We start from the raw sequence: 17,760 nt of genomic DNA, 5'->3' as shown, positions 1-17,760 counted from the left end.
CCCTCTGATTGGCTCTCTTCAGTTTCCGGATCAGCGAGCTCCGGAGACCGTTGAGGCTCGGACCCGGCGCCTGCGCATTATACGGCTCGGACCCGGCGCCTGCGCACTATACGGCTCGGACTCGGCGCCTGCGCACTATACGGCTCGGACCCGGCGCCTGCGCACATCTCTGACGTTAACCTGAAAGCGGAGGTGGGCCTTCGCTCAACTGACAAGCCCTTCGTTCAATTTTTGGTCAGTTTCTAATTTTGGTTTGAAGAGTTGATTAAGACTTCAGTAGGTATTTAATTTTAATTTATTGGAGAGTTTATTTGTCACAAGTGGGTTGCTTTGAGGGAACGCTGTCCTTTATAGTAGTGACTGGAAATATAAAGTTATGACAGTGAGTCAAATATACGGCGTTTCTCGCTAGCACATAATGAATATTTCTTCAATCCCTTTTCACTCATTATTTGATGCAAAGATTAGGGCCAGCTTTACATACTTCATTGTTCACAATGGTGCTTTATGCTTTTATATGATCTGAGCGACTTGTGTTAATAACTAAATATTGCTGCTTAATTCAGGTGTTAAAGTTTTACCATTTTATGATGTGAACTAATTGGCACAGATATGACCCTTGTTTAAGATGTCTTGAGATCATGAAAGACAGTATAGAAACGTTAATTATTTTCTTTCTGTTTGTGTATTTCCCACGTGCTCTTACGTGCACTTTATCGGGGCCATTCTTCTGCGTCCCCTTCCTGTGCAAGAATATTAGAGGTATAGCGATGTACAGCCTGGAAACAGACCCTTCACTCCAACTCATCTCTGCTGACCAGATATCCTAAATTAATCTAGTCCCATTTGCCAGCATTTGGTCCATATCCCTCTGAACCCTTCCTGTTTATATAACCATACAGATGCCTTTTAAATGCTGTAATTGTACCAGCCTCTATCACTTCCTCTGGCAGCCATTCACGTGCCACTCTCTGCATAAAGAGCTTGTCCCTTAGGTACCTTTTTAAATCTTTCCCTTCTTGCCCTAAACCTATGCCCTCTAGTTCTGGATAATCCCAACCCTTGGGAGAAGATTTGTAGCTCGGGTACTCCTATACACCTATACAATTTATTCGCCAAAAACGGATACCCCCGCAATTTCATCAACAGATGCCTAAGGGAAAGACGATGGAAGGAGGACATGCCACAATCCAAAGGACTAGCCACACTACCATACATCAAAAACATTTCTGAACTGACAGCCAGACTACTGCGACCACTAGGACTCATAACAGCCCACAAACCAACAGTCACTCTCAGACAACAACTCACCAGGACTAAGGACCCGATACCCAGCATGAGCAAAACCAATGTAGTGTACAAAATCCCATGCAAGGACTGCACAAAACACTACATAGGACAAACAGGAAGACAGCTAACGGTCCGCATCCATGAACACCAACTAGCCACGAAACGACATGACCAGCCATCCTTAGTAGCCACACACTCCGATGACAAGCAACGTGAGTTCGACTGGGACAACACTACTATTATAGGACAAGCCAAACAGAGAACAGCCAGGGAATTCCTAGAGGCATGGCACTCATCCACAGATTCAATCAATAAGCACATCGACCTGGACCCAATATACTGGCCACTGCAGCAGACAGCTGGAACTGACAACCGGAAGCGGCAGGTACAAATCAGAATAAATGCCGGAGGAAACATCACCGAAGCGCTTCACAGGAGGCTCCCAAGCACTGAGGATGTCACCTAGACAGGGGACGAAACATCTGCGACACAAATTCCCAGCTCGGCGAACACAACCACAACAATCCCAACCCTTGCCTATTTATCCTTTCCATGCCCACCAAGATTTTATAAACCTCTGAGGTAATCCCTCAGCCTTCAACACTCTAGGGAAAACAGCCCCAGCTTATTCGGCCTCTCCCTATAGCTCAAATCCTCCAACCCAGGCAACATCCTTGTAAATCTTTTCTGAATCTTTAAAGTTTCACAACATCCTTCTGATAGGAAGGAGACCAGAATTGCACCCAATATTCCAAAAGTGGCCTAACCAACATCCTGTACAGCCGCAACATGACATCCCAACTCCTGTACTTGATGCTCTGACCAATAAAGGGAAGCATACCAAACGCCGCCTTCGCTACCTATCTACCTGTGATTCTACTTTCAAGGAGCTGTGAACCTGCACTCCAAAGTCTCTTTGTTCAGCAACACTCCCTAGGACCTTACCATTAAGTGTATAAGTTCTGCTAAGATTTGCTTTCCCAAAATGCAGCACATCGCATGAAAATAGGGTGGTAATGGTAGGGGATTTTAACTTTCCAAGCATAGACTGGGACTGCCATTGTGTTAAGGGTTTAGATAGAGTGGAATTTGTCAAGTTTGTACAAGAACGTTATCTGATTCAGTATGTGAATGTACCTACGAGAAAAGGGGGAGAACTTGACCTACTCTTGGGAAATAAGGTAGGGCAAGTGACAGGTGTCAGTAGGGAGCACTTTGGGGCTAGTGACTAATTCTATTAGTTTTAAAATAGTGATGGAAAAGGTTAGACAGAATCTAAAAGTTAACATTCTAAATTGTGTCCTTTAAACAAAGTTCCTCTCCAACATTGTTGGATGCCAGCATTTCCAGAGGTCTCTGGCACCCGTGTTTGACCCGATGAATTGGAATGAATAGTCTATCTGTATTTTCCCCAACCACCATCAAGTATCTTTCTTAAAGAATCAAAGGCTTCGGATGCATTGCTCATTGCCAGAATAATCCACTTACTCTGAGCATGAAATCATCCATCTCAGTGCTCTAGATTGCAGACTCTTCTGCCCAGAATTACTTGAGTATCTACCTTCTATTATCTCAGAGTCATGAAATGATCTACAAAGTCTGACATGCCCTGCTCAATACTAAAATACCTTTGACCACTTTCCAGTGTTTCTAATTTCCAAGGTGATTCCTTTCTATCCTTGGATTTAGTTTCTTAACTGTCAACTGAACCTGTATATTAATCTTAAGAGGATCCTGATGTAGGAGTCCAAAGTCCTTCAGAGTTTCAGATTTCTGAAGCCTTTCCCAGTTTAGAAAATGTACAATCTCACACTTTGCCACATCTGTGTCTACCCACCTAACCTGTTCAAGTCCTTCTGCATTTTCCCTGCTACCTCAACACTTACCTATCTTTGGCCATCTTCAACAATGCCCTCAGTTCCTTTGTCCAAATTGTTAATGTATAAGGTAAATAGTTGTAGTCCCAACACAGAACCCTGCAGTACTTCACTAGTTGATGACTGCCATCCTGAAAAAGACCCCTTTATCCCTATTTTCTGCCTGTCAGCTAATCCTCTGTCCATGTCAGTACCTTGCCGCTATCACCATGGGTTCTTATCTTATCTTATTTTATTCTTATCTTATTTAGCAGCCTCCTGTATGGCACCTTGTCAAAGATCCTGTCCACTGGCTCTCCTTTGTGTAACTTGGTTGTTACTTCTAACAGATTTGTCATGACCTCTCCTTGATGAAGCCATGCACTTCTAAATACCCTGCAATCTCATCCTTAACAATGGACTCTAAAATCTTACCAACTACTGACATTAGGCTAACCAGCTTATAGTTTCCTGTCTTCTGCCTCCTTCTCCTCTTAAACAGGAGTGTTACATTAGCCATTTCGCAGTCCTCTGGAGTCCTCTCTGATTCCAGAAAGATGATCACCAATGCCGTTACAACTTCCTCAGCTTTCCCCTTCAGAACTCTGGGATGTAGTCCATTTGGTGATTTATCTACCTTTCAACTTCTCAGCTACCTAAGTACTTTCACCTCTGTGATAGCTACTACACTCACCTCTGCCCCCTGAGTTTCTTGAAGTTCTGGTATGTTGCTGGTGTCTTCTGCTGTGAAAACTAATACAAATCACCAATTCAGTTCCATCATCATTTCTTTGTTCCCCATTGCTACTTCTCCAGGCTCATTTTCCAGCAGTCCAGTATCCATGCTTGCCTCTCTTTTCTTTTAGATCTTTTGTGATCTTATTTTATATTACTAGCTAGCTTACTATCATATTTCATCCTCTTCCCCTACTATTGCTTTTTTAGTTATCCTCTGCTGGTTTTTAAAGGTTTCCCAATCCTCTGGCTTCACGCTAATCTTCACCACATTTTATGCTATTTCTTTTGCTTTTATGCTGTCCCTGACTTGTCAGCGATGGTTGGTTGCCCTCATCACTCCTTTAATATGTTTCTTCTTCCTTGGGATGAATTTCTGATGTCAGGATTGCTTTTGTATATGAAATTGAGGGTTTGGTTAAGAAAAAGAAGGAAGCATATGTCAGGTATAGACAGGATAGATCGAGTGAATCCTTGGAAGAGTATAAAGGAAGTAGGAGTATCTTAAGAGGGAAATCAGGAGGGCAAAAAGGGGACATGAGATAGCTTTGGCAAATAAAATTAAGGAGAATCCAAAGGGTTTTTACAAATATATTAAGGACAAAAGGGTAATTAGGGAGGGAATAGGGCCCCTCAAAGATCAGCAAGGCAGCCTTTGTGTGGAGCCACAGAAAATGGGGGAGATACTAAATGAATATTTTGCATCAGTGTTTACTGTGGAAAAGGATATGGAAGATATAGTCAGTAGGGAAATAGATGGTGACATCTTGCAAAATGTCCAGATTAAAGAGGAGAAAGTGCTGGATGTCTTGACATGGTTAAAGGTGGATAAACCCCCAGGACCTGATCAGGTGTACCAGCGAACTATGTGGGAAGCTAGAGAAGTGATTGCTGGGCCTCTTGCTGAGATATTTGTATCATCGATAGTCATAGGTGAGGTGCCGGAAGACTGGAGGTTGGCAAACATGGTGCCACTGTTTAAGAAGGGCAGTAAAGACAAGCCAGGGAACTATAGACCAGTGAGCCTGACCTCGGTGGTGGGCAAGTTGTTGGAGGGAATCCTGAGGGACAGGATGTACATGTATTTGGAAAGGCAAGGACTGATTAGGGATAGTGAACATGGCTTTGTGCATGTGAAATCATTTCTCACAAACTTGATTGAATTTTTTGAAGAAGTAACAAAGAATATTGATGAGGGCAGAGTGGTAGATGTGATCTATATGGACTATAAGACATTCGACAAGGTTCCCCATGGGAGACTAATTAGCAAGTTTAGATCTCATGGAATAAAGGGAGAACTGGCCATTTGGATACAGAACTGGCTCAAAGGTAGAAGACAGAGGGTTGGAGGGTTGTTTTTCAGAATAGAGGCCTGTGACCAGTGGAGTGCCACGAGGATCGGTGCTGGGTCCTCTACTTTTTGTCATTTACATAAATGATTTGGATGCAAGCACAAGAGGTACAGTTAGTATGTTTGCAGATGACATCAGAATTGGAGATGTAGTGGACAGCGAAGAGGGTTACCTCGGATTACAACAGGATCTGGACCAGATGGGCCAATGGGCTGAGAAGTGGCAGATGGAGTTTAATTCAGATAAATGCGAGGTGCTGCATTTTGGGAAAGAAATTCTTAGCAGGACTTATACACTTAATGGTAAGGTCCTAGGGAGTGTTGCTGAACAAAGAGAACTTGAAGTGCAGGTTCATAGCTCCTTGAAAGTGGAGTCGCAGGTAGATAGGATCGTGAAGAAGGTGTTTGGTATGCTTTCCTTTATTGGTCAGAGTATTGAGTACAGGAGTTGGGAGGTCATGTTGCGGCTGTACAGGGCATTGGTTAGGCCACTGTTGGATTATTGCATGCAATTCTGGTCTCCTTCCTATCGGAAAGATGTTGTGAAAGTTGAAAGGGTTCAGAAAACATTTATAAGGATGTTGCCAGGGTTGAAGGATTTGAGCTAACAGGAGAGGCTGAACAGGCTGGGGCTGTTTTCCCAGGAGCGTCGGAGGCTGAGGGGTGACCTTATAGAGGTTTACAAAATTATGAGGGGCGTGGATAGGATAAATAGACAAAGTCTTTTTCCCGTGATCGGGGAGTCCAGAACTAGACGGCATAGGTTTAGGGTGAGGGGGGAAAGATATAAAAGAGATCTAAGAGGCAACTTTTTCACGCAGAGGGTGGTACGTGTATGGAATGAGCTGCCAGAGGATGTGGTGGAGGCTGGTAGGATTGCAACATTTAAGAGGCATTTGAATGGGTATATGAATAGGAAGGGTTTGGATGGATTTGGGCCGAGTGCTGGCAGGTGGGACTAGATTGGGTTGGGATATCTGGTCAACATGAACAGGTTGGACCGCAGGGTGTTTCCATGCTGTACATCTCTATGACTCATAGATATGCAGTAAGCATATGTTAGCATGTTCAATTGTTAGGTTCTTCTCACAATTGTGTATCTCTTCATGGCAGAAACTCACCTGAGTAAACATCAATTGAGAGACAGCAATAACAGTGATAATCATGTCTGCTGAGCCAAGGAAGTTCAAATGCTTCTTGCAACACTTAAAAAGTGTGTAGTTACTTGAGGCAATGAACTACTGTATGTGAAAGAGAATTATGTGCTTACTTGCTTCAGGGTCTGATATCAGATGCTTTCTATAGCTTTTTTTTTTATGTTGCTCTACGTAATTTCCTACAAAATTTCTGGTATTAACATTTGCTTGTTTTGGGTGCAGTTAGTTTCTGCAATAGAAACAGGGTCTCTTACTTTTAAGAAAAGGTGCTTGATGTTGTCGCTAGAGTTGGGAGCAGGGGCATAGGTCATTTTGATCCCTGTTTGCAATTTGAAAGATCAATTAGATAATTATCATTCTAAATGTTTTTTTATAATGTAAATAAAACCATTAGAAATTAGGTATTTACAACACTAGAAGTACAATTCAAAACATTTTCCCATGTTTCTTGGGGCTGGGGTGTTCATACTTTTGGCATCCTTCTTCATCTGTTTCTGGTCTGTCTTTTTGAAAAAGGTAAATTGTTTTTATATCCCTTATTGTTCATGCAGAGCATTTTGCTGATGTGTATTACAGTTTCTTTCTTAAATATCTAGTCTACTTATCTATATTTCTAACCTTCTCCTTCCCTCACCAAGTTTGCACCAAGTCTTGAGTACAACAGTTCTTCAGACTTGTTACTTTACCAACATTGCTGGAATTTTATCTTTAAGTGCTCACTAGCCTGTAATTTTTCCATTTTCTTTAGGGGAGAGCAATTGCAGGCTCACAAAACAGAAGTTGATCATTCATTTTTCTTGATAGAATGATGAATTGTATGCAGCAGGTTTGCCTGATCTTCATGTGAATCAAAAAGGTGGTGAGTGAGTATTGATCAAAGGGAGAAGTGGAAGCTGGAGGACAATGGGCTTCAACCATTAATAGAAATAAAGAAAAGAGATAATTTATGTTCTCAATCTTAAGTGAATGGGTTCTAAGTGAGAATGGAAAAATCGAAAGTAGAACTTTTTTTAATACTTCATGGGCTGTAGACATGATTGACAGGGTCAGCATTTGTTGCTCATTAATAAATTGCCTGTAAAACTAAGTAGAAAAGGCAGTTAAAAGTCAACCATATTGTTTTGGGTCTGGAGTCACATTTTGGGAAGCATAGAGTCATAGAGATGTACTGCACAGAAACAGACCCTGACCAGATACCGTAACCTAATCTAGTCACATTTTCCAGCACGTGGCCCATATCTCTCTAAGGAGAGAGTGAGGACTGGAGATCAGAGTCGAAGAGTGTGATGCTAGAAAAGTACAGCTGGTTAGGCAGCATCTGCAGAGCAGGAGAATCAACACTTCGAGCATAAGCTCTTCAATCAGCTCCTGATGAAGAGCTTATGCTCGAAACGTCGATTCTCCTGCTGCTCGGATGCTGTCTGACCGGCTGTGCTTTTCCAGCATCACACTCTTCGACCCTTTTCTCTCTAATCTTTCCTATTCATACACCCATCCAGATACCTTTTAAATGTTGTAATTGTACCAGCCTCTACCACATCCTCTGGCAGCGCATTCCATACAAGCACCATCCTCTGTGTAAAAAGGTTACACCTTAGATCCCTTTTAAATTTTTTCCCCTCTCAAAGGTCGGTAGTAAACCACCAGATGTGTTTCTTATGGTGTTGTTATGGTCACACTGACATGACCTTTTATAATTCTAGATTTTTTATTCGTTTCATATAAATGCACCAGCTGCATTAGGGAAACTTGAACCTATTTTTAGGGTCTTAGTCTGGACCTCTTCATTGACAGTTCAGTAACATGTATTTCCACGATATCACCATTTTTCTTTGAATGGAGAAACCTTTCATCGTAATACCCAGTTGGTTCTGAGTTAACGTGCACCTGTGATGTATTCTTAATATTTGTCATATTTTGTCACTTACAGAAACACATGATATTTGCAACCAAATTAATTTAAATGAAATGTGTTCCGTTGTTGTGAGTAAACTATATTGCCCCAAAGGTGACATTTGGCAGATCCCTTGTAAACAATAATCTGCAGTATATAGTTGTAGAGCAAGGCCACTGGTGTTGATAGCGCGGGAGCCAAACTTCTAATATTAAATTGTCTGTAATAGAATTTAAAGGAAAAAAAACTATAGGTTAACTTCTAGTACGCACAAAAAGGCGATTTTCTGCAAAATGTGCACTACGATCATTTGTTTTTCAACCATAAACTAACTTCTTCATTGTCAGTTGTTTAATTAACCGGTCCAGATTGCGTTTAACGAAAAAAATTTTTTTTTTTTGCATTGTGACCGAGTGAACACATGCAATAAGAGTTATATATAGAAAAGCAAGCTCGAATTTTTTTTCTTGTCGTCCAACTTTCGATTGAGGGAATATTACACCGGAAGTGTTTGTGTCTCAAGCATGATGTAGAACAGCCGTAATCTCCTTCAAAATGAGAGGCGGTGCTGTCTCCTTTCGGTTGCTTAATGCTAATCGTTTAATATGATATGGTCTTTTTCTCCGACCAGGATCCCCGCCTCCACCTGACGTTAATCATCAGCGGAAATAGACAGAAATATTAGAAATGGCGATGAGCTATAAAGAAGACGCATCCCGTCGCAAAGATACAGCTGAGGATGACAAAGAAGCTTTAACATGCTCTGTTTGCTTAGAAATTTTTGAAAATCCCATGCGTGTCGAATGCAATCATGTGTAAGAAAGCATTTTGTATTTTAAAAAAAATTAAATCAGTTTGCATAGTCAAAGTTTGAGTGTTAAATTTATCGAATAACATCGGATTAAATTTAGTTTGCTGTTGAGGAGAGTTTAAATAAAAAGTTTTTTAGCGAAGATTTTTCAGATGAATACTGGCTGCTGCAATGTGCATAATATTCCGCGTTAAGCTTTCATGATATGCTGAGTTGTGGAGAATTTGGGCAATTGGGAGTGTTTTGGTTCCTACTCTATAAATCATAACATCAGATATTCCATTTTGATCATTGGAATGGAAAAAAAAGTAATGTGAACCGCGGTACAACTGGATAGAGCATTTCAGATTAAATTTACAACAAGGATTTACGTGCATTGAAGTCCAGATTTTTTTTAGTGTTTTACTGGACTCTTAAAAGATCTGAACAGATTACTTGATCTGCCTCTTCCTTCTGGTTGCTTTAGCATAGAAGATCCCTCTGCAACCCTGCAAACTGGTGACTATAGCTATGGGTGAACTCCCATAATCAAAAAAAAATTGTATTGTCATGTTTAATTTATTACTGTCCTCCCAGTCTACTCATTCTTCTTAACACCTTGTTTAGGAGCTGTGCACCACTTACCTTGCCTTGGATGTTTTAATTTTCCTCTTCCATCTTTACCTTAGCATTTTTAACACTAAAAAATGCTATGTTGTTTATTGTTCTTCAACCATTGCATCACAAACATATCATCACACCAGCATTAACTTGATCTGCCTTGGGAATAGAAATGTCTGTCTGTGATGTCATTACACACATCATGGGGGAATGCTGTGACACCATATTTCATATATGCAACATAAACAAACAGACTATGGCCACTTACTGCATATTCTCTTTCTTTTGTAAAATTCTTCCCTCCTTTAGAATCTCTTTTATATTCTCTTCCCCCTTTACCACCTCCTCCCTCACTCTTGATATCACCTTTCCTCTGTTACTCACTCCAATACTTTGTTTCCTTATGCAAACTTTGCTCTTCCTTTATCCATTACATTTTGTTCCTGTCCATCATCTTGCATATCTGGTAACTTTTTGAGACCTTCATGCCTCTCTCTGCCACCTCATTCGTTCAACACCTGCTTCTTTTGGTTTGCAGCTGTGCTGTCTCCATTCCTGCCTCCATGTATTGTTGCTGCCTTTCCCAGTCTCTTTCCTGTTTTCCCTCATTACCTGCTGATCAGCAGTTTGTTTTTGAATTGCAAATTTTAAAAAAAATTTTGAAGAACTCATGCCCAAAAGACCTCTTGAGTCTTTACTTGACTGAAGATAGTACGACTGCACCCATTGTGTCAGAAAAACATTTTCTATTTCACACCTTTATAGAAAACAGTTGTTCATAGGTTTTTTCAAGGGAAATCTTCGAAACGTTAGTTTTGCTGTTGACAACTGTATTAAAATATGGTTTGATGCAATGTTGAGTTTGGGTTCAATGCAGACTGATCAAGGAGTCAGTCAAGAATTTCTTAAGGCTTAGATTTCAAAGTAAATACTTTATTATACCTTCATGTTAAATAGTGTCATAGAGATGTACAGCATGGAAACAGACCCTTCAGTCCAACCCGTCCATGCCGACCAGATATCCCAACCCAATCTAGTCCCACCTGCCAGTGCCCGGCCCATATCCCTCCAAACCCTTCCTATTCATATACCCATCTAAATGCCTCTTAAATGTTGCAATTGTACCAGCCTCCACCACATCCTCTGGCAGCTCATTCCATACACGTACCACCCTCTGTGTGAAAAAGTTCCCCTTAGGTCTCTTTTATATCTTTGCCCCCTCAACCTAAACCTATGCCCTCTAGTTCTGGACTCCCCGACCCCAGGGAAAAGACTTGGTCTATTTATCCTATCCATGCCCCTCATAATTTTGTAAACCTCTATAAGGTCATCCCTCAGCCTCTGACGCTCCAGGGAAAACAGCCCCAGCCTGTTCAGTCTCTCCCTGTAGCTCAGATCCTCCAATCCTGGCAACATTTTTGTAAATCTTTTCTGAACCCTTACAAGTTTCACAACATTTTTCCGATAGGAAGGAGACCAGAATTGCACGCAATATTCCAACAGTGGCCTAACCAATGTCCTGTACAGCCACAACATGACCTTCCAACTCCTCAATACTCTGACCAATAAAGGAAAGCAAACCAAACGCCTTCTTCACTATCCTATCTAGCTGCGACTCCACTTTCAAGGAGCTATGAACCTGCACTCCAAGGTCTCTTTGTTCAGCAACACTCCCTAGGACCTTACCATTAAGTGTATAAGTCCTGCTAAGATCTGCTTTCCCAAAATGCAGCACCTCACATTTATCTGAATTAAACTCCATCTGCCACTTCTCAGCCCATTGACCAATCTGGTCCAGATCCTGTTGTAATCCGAGGTAACCCTCTTCGCTGTCCACTACACCTCCAATTTTGGTGTCATCTGCAAACGTACTAACTGTCCCTCTTATGCTCGTATCCAAATCATTTATGTAAATGACAAAAAGTAGAGGACCCAGCACCGATCCTTGTGGCTATTGTTATATGTGGTAAATATAGATATAGCAGACTCTGATCTTATTGTTTATTAGGTAAAGTGTAACCCACTTTCATGTTTTCTTGTTCATTTACTGTCAATACTCTGTCTCATTCAAGAAGGTTCGAACCCTGATCCCCCTCTGGTGCTTTTACTCTGTACATCTCCATGACATCATTGCAGGGTCTTGAAATCCTGCACAACTCCAATCAACAGAGAACTGGTGGCAAAGTCAATTTGCTGTCAACAGCTAATAGTTTTGAACCAATTTGTGATTTGGGCCTAACCAGATTTAATCTCAAATATATCAATCTCTCCCTTGTGTGGTTAATGCAATCCATGGTCTCCTTTTTTACTGTTAATATTTTGATTTGAAGATACTTGAATACGAGTTTTCTTTTAAGCCATATAACTTTTAAAATATGGATATTGGTTGTGGTTTCCAAAATTATATTTCTATTTTGTTTAAATGGTAGTATCCAAAGTATGGTTCTGCCACCTTCCATCAAATATTTTAAGTTCAATAATTTCTAAACTTGTTTTCCATTAGATTTTGCAAGGCTTGCCTGCTTGCGTTACAGAAGGCAAAAAAGCCAATTTGTGCAGTGTGTCGTTCTCCCCTAAAAGGAGGAACTAAAGCTATTGAAATTGAGAGAAAACTAGAAGTAACTGCAACAAGCTGCAGTGGCTGTGGAACTCAGGTCAGTAGTACCTGCTAATGATGATGATGAGAGAAATGTTACATATTTTGGCTTATCCCTAACTCACTTCACTAACTTAATTTCATTTCAAAACATTGGATACAATGTTCCACTTAAGTACAGGATTTTTTTCTATCCTGCTTTTGGAGTCCAGGATACAGTAAGGTTGTACAAAAGGAGTGACATCCATTTTCCCTAAGAATACCTGCAAAGAGTGTAAGCAGTATTCCTTATTCCAAAAACTCCTCAGACTAGTATCTCTAAAAGGATCGTGGAATACAGCCTTGATTTGTAAAAGGGAAGTGTCTTTTTTAAAATAATAGCAGCAACTTATTAGTTGCTACTTTCAGATAAGTCAAAATCTTGGCCTCATACAAAAGATCTTCGTGCAAAATCACAGGTGAACTTAAGGTGAAGAACACATTAGTTATACAGTACTCTGGTTGATCTGCCCTATACTTGAGAGAGCTTCCAATGTCTGCAATATCAGAGTACCTCCTACAATGCACAGCTCTGTTTTATGTTTCCTTTTGTAAACAATTGAGTAATTTAAATACTGAGATGTGACTGAGATGTCATTCATACAGAATTTTACTGTAATAGTAATAAAGGCATACTAAAATAATATTAATATGAAACACGAAAACATAATCAAGGTTATGGTACCATTTGGGTTAGCAGCTAAACAGACAATCATCCCAAAAGAATTTAATCAGTAATCTGGCATTCAGGTCATTTACAGCAAATGGATGGACACTGTTATAAAGGGTTTTGTTTTTAAAATAATTTGAAAAATACACTCAGAGCATTTTCACACCTTCAGCCTGTCAAAATTGCATCACAGATAAATGTAATGAAACCAGTCATAAGTTAGCTTCTATTTGCTATAAACCTACAACTTGACTTAAACCACAAAGGCATAAATCTGAAAAGCCATGTGCAGCATGATTTGTTTGACTGACTGAGCCGATATAAGGTTCAAATTGCACTTGATCTTGAAACTGCTGAGAGTATGATTTCATTCAGCAATTTTTTTTGTTTATTTTTTATAACTGCTGTAGCCTTTTCAAATTATTCTAATTTAGGTTTATATGAAAATGTTGCGTTCCCATAATGCAACATGCCCAAAATACCGGGAGTTTATTTCTGAAGGTGTGAAAGCATCCATGAAGGATCAACATCCCAGCCTTAGGTGACTATATTTAATTGTTTCACATTCCTCATAACTGCATCTATTTGTTTTCATTTTATAGATATCCTTTGTAGAATTAAAGTATTTGAATGCAATGGATTTTAGATTGCATTTTGTGTTTACTGTTTGAATGTGGATCAGATCTTTCACTAGTTGAAATTCCTGCTATGTCCCTTTTGGAACAGAGCAATTATGTAGACTGAGTCATGAAAAATTTTCAAGACTGACTCAAAGTAAACCAATTATTGATTTGAGCTAATATTTGAAAAGCTAACCTTCAGACTGGAAATGTTAGTTGTGTAATATATTTTGAGCAAAAATATTTGAACTTCCCAAGTGTAGAAGCTGAGAAAAAGTATTGGGGGGGATAGGGCTGCGTTGTGTTGTGGGAGGTAGTAAAGAACCAAGGGAAGTGCGTGAGATACACTAGAAGAAAGAGGGATTAGATAACAATATGGTAATGGGATAAGTAGAGAAGATTGTGAAGCAAAGATTTAATCTCTTCGTCACTTCTGACGCTACCTTAAAATTTTTCTCTTCATTCCAATTGTGTTCTTCACCATAATTGCATGTTTTCACATTTACTTTAGATGTATCTTTCTGCCCAGCTCTTTAGGACAATATGAATAGTGCTTTACTTTATCCTTCCATTCTTCTAAACATTGTTTAAACTCCTTGGGCTACCATTCACTTTCTGTACTCTCACATACTTATCTCTCCTTCATTCAGTGGTATTCTTCTTTCATTCTGGTGACCCTCACTTTACACTGCCTACTTTTTAGGTAATGGCTCAGCTCTGTATGTTTAATGCCATGAGGGGTGTAAAGGTCATACGCCTGCGAATTGGTATGATCAAACTAGGGCTGAGCTTGTTGATATTTTGTTTCAAGTTTTAGGAGAAACAAAAGGCAGATAAGCAAGTATTCTGGAGAGTTTTGTAAATTAATTTTCAAAAATATCTATACTAATTTATGGGACATGTAATAGGCAAATGGAGATTTAGCACTATTAATTTTGGCACATTTAGAAGGAGGTGATCAGATTGAATCGGAACGTACTCTACAAATGTGTCTCCAGATTCTGGGTGAGTACATTGGTACACTGTCTGGGATTGAATTGTTGAAAGTTCAAGAATATGACTATTTTTATTAGATTTTGGTAAGTGTGAAAGGAATGTAGAATAACCTTCTTTGATATGAAATAGACCTACATGGTCATGTTTCCTTTTCAGCTTTCATGAGAGACTTGTGTTGGGTGTGATATTACTCTTTAACTCTATAACTTGTGTTATAATGTACTTCATTTCCTGATATAAGTGGAAACAAGTTCAACAAGACTAGTTTGGAAGGTTGGAAGAGCTCAAATACAGCCAACTCCAAGAGTAATAATGAGACTGTGAGTAAATGTTGACTAGTTACATTGCCTCCATAATTAGTCTGCCAACACTGAATAAGGAATGATTTTCGTATTCTAACAAATTCATTAAAGTGTAACACTACACTGACAGTGCTATATCTGCTGCACATCATCTCTCCAGAATTATTTGACCTTAAACATTTGCTCTTCCTTCACTGACTTTTGTCTGTGATTACTTTAAAAAAAATGTTAGGATTCCCTTTAATGCCTGTAATCAGCATCTTTTGTATGAACGTGAATGTATCTCTTCTTCCCTTGGAGTGTGTATTCCAGTTGAATAATTCAGCACGTTTTATAAGCAGTAAAGGTTATTTATCTCACTTGCTTAGCCAACTTGATGCTTGTCACATACCTGGTCTCATGCATGTGCACAGACACACACAGATTAAACTGAAATGAAGATGGTGCATTTTCATATTTAATTTGGTCTCTGGCTTTATGATTTCCAGCCTCCCAAATTACAGGCCTGCATTTTAGAGTCAGAGTCAGAGTCATAGAGATATACAGCACGGAAACGGATCCTTCGGTCCAACTAGTCCATGCCAACCAGATATCCCCGCCCAATCTAGTCTCACCTGCCAGCGCCCAGCCCATATCCTTCCAAACCCTTCCTATTCTCATACCCATCCAGATGCCTTTTAAATGTTGCAATTGTACTAGCCTCCTCCACTTCCTCTGGCAGCCCATTCCACACATGAACCACCCTCTGCATGAAAAAGTGCCCCTTAGGTCTCTTTGAGATCTTTCCCCTCACCCTAATCCTATGCCCTCTGGTTCTGGATTCACCCATGCCAGGAAATAGACCTTGTCTATTTATTCTATCCATGCCCCTCATGATTTTATAAACCTCTATAAGGTCACCCCTCAGCCTCCGATGCTCCAGGGAAAACAGCCCCAGCCTATTCAACCTCTCCCTACAGCTCAAATCCTCCAACCCTGGTAACATCCTTGTAAATCTTTTTTGAACCCTTTCAAGTTTCACAACATCTTTCCGATAGGAAGGAGGCCAGAATTGCACGCAATATTCCAAAAGTGGCCTAACCAATGTCTTGTACAGTCACAACATGACCTCCCAATTCCTGTACTCAATAAAGGAAAGCACAACAAACGCCACCTTCACTATCCTATCTACCTGTGACTCTACTTTCAAGGAGCTATGAACCTGCACTCCAAGGTCACTGATCAGCAATGCTCCCTAGGAGCTTACCATTAGGTGGATTAGTCCTGCTAAGATTTGCTTTGCCAAAATGCACCACCTTGCATTTATCTAAATTAAACTCCATCTGCCACTCCTGAGCCCATTGGCTCATCTGATCAAGATCCTGCTGTAATCCACGGTACCCTTCTTTACTGTCCACTGCGCCTCCAATTTTGGTGTCATCTGCAAACTTACTAACTATATCTCTTAAGTTCACATCCAAATCATTTATATAAATGATGAAAAGTAGTGGACCAAGTACTGATCCTTGGCCTTCAATCTGAAAAACAACCTTCCACCACCACCCTCTGTCTTCTACCTTTGAGCCAGTTCTATATCCAAATGACTAGTAATCGCTGTATTCCATGTGATCCCATGTGATCAAACCTTGCTAATCGGTCTCCCATGGGGAACCTTGTCAATAGTCTTACTGAGGTCGGTATAGATTACATCTACCGCTCTGCCTTCATCAATCCTCTTTGTTACTACTTCAAAAAACTCAATCAAGTTTGAGAGGCGTGATTTCCCTCACATGACACCATGTTGACTATCCATAATCAGTCCTTGCCTTTCCAAATACTTTCGAAATCTACGTTTCGGGCAAAAGCCCTTCATCAGGAATAAAGGCAGTGAGCCTGAAGCGTGGAGAGATAAGCTAGAGGAGGGTGGGGGTGGGGAGAGAGTAGCATAGAGTACAATGAGTGAGTGGGGGAGGGGATGAAGGTGATAGGTCAGGGAGGAGAAGGTGGAGTGGATAGGTGGAAAAGGAGATAGGCAGGTCGGACAAGTCCGTACAAGTCATGGGGACAGTTACTGAGCTGGAAGTTTAGAACTAGGGTGAGGTGGGGGGAAGGAGAAATGAGGAAACAGTTGAAGTCCACATTGATGCCCTGGGGTTGGAGTGTTCCGAGGTGGAAGATGAGGTGTTCTTCCTCCAGGCGTCTGGTGGTGAGGGAGCGGTGGTGAAGGAGGCCCAGGACCTCCATGTCCTCGGCAGAGTGGGAGGGGGAGTAGAAATGTTGGGCCACGGGGCAGTGTGGTTGATTGGTGTGGGTGTCCCGGAGATGTTCCCTAAAGCGCTCTGCTAGGAGGCGCCCAGTCTCCCCAATGTAGAGGAGACCGCATCGGGAGCAACAGATACAATAAATGATATTAGTGGATGTGCAAGTAAAACTTTGATGGATGTGGAAGGCTCCTTTAGGGCCTTGGATAGAGGTGAGGGAGGAGGTGTGGGCACAGGTTTTACAGTTCCTGCGGTGGCAGGGGAATGTGCCAGGATTGGAGGGTGGGTTGTTTGGGGGGCATGGACCTGACCAGGTAGTCAGGGAGGGAACGGTCTTTGCAGAAGGCGGAAAGGGGTGGGGAGGGAAATATATCCCTGGTAGTGGGGTCTGTTTGGAGGTGGCGGAAATGTCGGCGGATGATTTGGTTTATGCAAAGGTTGGTAGGGTGGAATGTGGCAGGGGCGTTCTGTCCTTGTTCCGGTTGGAGGGGTGGGGTCTGAGGGCGGAAGTGCGGGATGTAGACGAGGTGCGTTGGAGGGCATCTTTAACCACGTGGGAAGGGAAATTGCGGTCTCTAAAGAAGGAGGCCATCTGATGTGTTC

General features: G+C 41.1%; 1 protein-coding gene across 8 annotated transcripts in view; it reads left to right on the top strand.

Annotated features, from left to right (window-relative positions):
* The first annotated feature begins 122 nt into the window (after nucleotides 1-122).
* Nucleotides 123-17,760, top strand: part of rnf114 (ring finger protein 114) — a 32,379-nt gene continuing 14,741 nt past the window's right edge. Inside the window, exons 1-5 of one of the 8 annotated variants that reach the window (XM_072556561.1) lie at nucleotides 185-276; nucleotides 7,138-7,245; nucleotides 8,915-9,098; nucleotides 12,198-12,348; nucleotides 13,434-13,540. In XM_072556561.1, coding sequence (XP_072412662.1) covers nucleotides 8,971-9,098; nucleotides 12,198-12,348; nucleotides 13,434-13,540 — 386 coding nt within the window. In that variant the 5' untranslated portion in view covers nucleotides 185-276; nucleotides 7,138-7,245; nucleotides 8,915-8,970. Of the gene's footprint in view, nucleotides 281-7,137; nucleotides 7,253-8,914; nucleotides 9,099-12,197; nucleotides 12,349-13,433; nucleotides 13,541-17,760 lie in introns of all 8 variants that reach the window. The other 7 variants (XM_072556558.1, XM_072556560.1, XM_072556559.1 and 4 more) reach the window with 7 other exon arrangements.

The sequence above is a fragment of the Chiloscyllium punctatum genome, chromosome 37, assembly GCF_047496795.1.
Source record: "Chiloscyllium punctatum isolate Juve2018m chromosome 37, sChiPun1.3, whole genome shotgun sequence".
NCBI lineage: Eukaryota > Metazoa > Chordata > Chondrichthyes > Orectolobiformes > Hemiscylliidae > Chiloscyllium > Chiloscyllium punctatum.
This window is presented reverse-complemented; position numbering and strand designations above follow the sequence as displayed.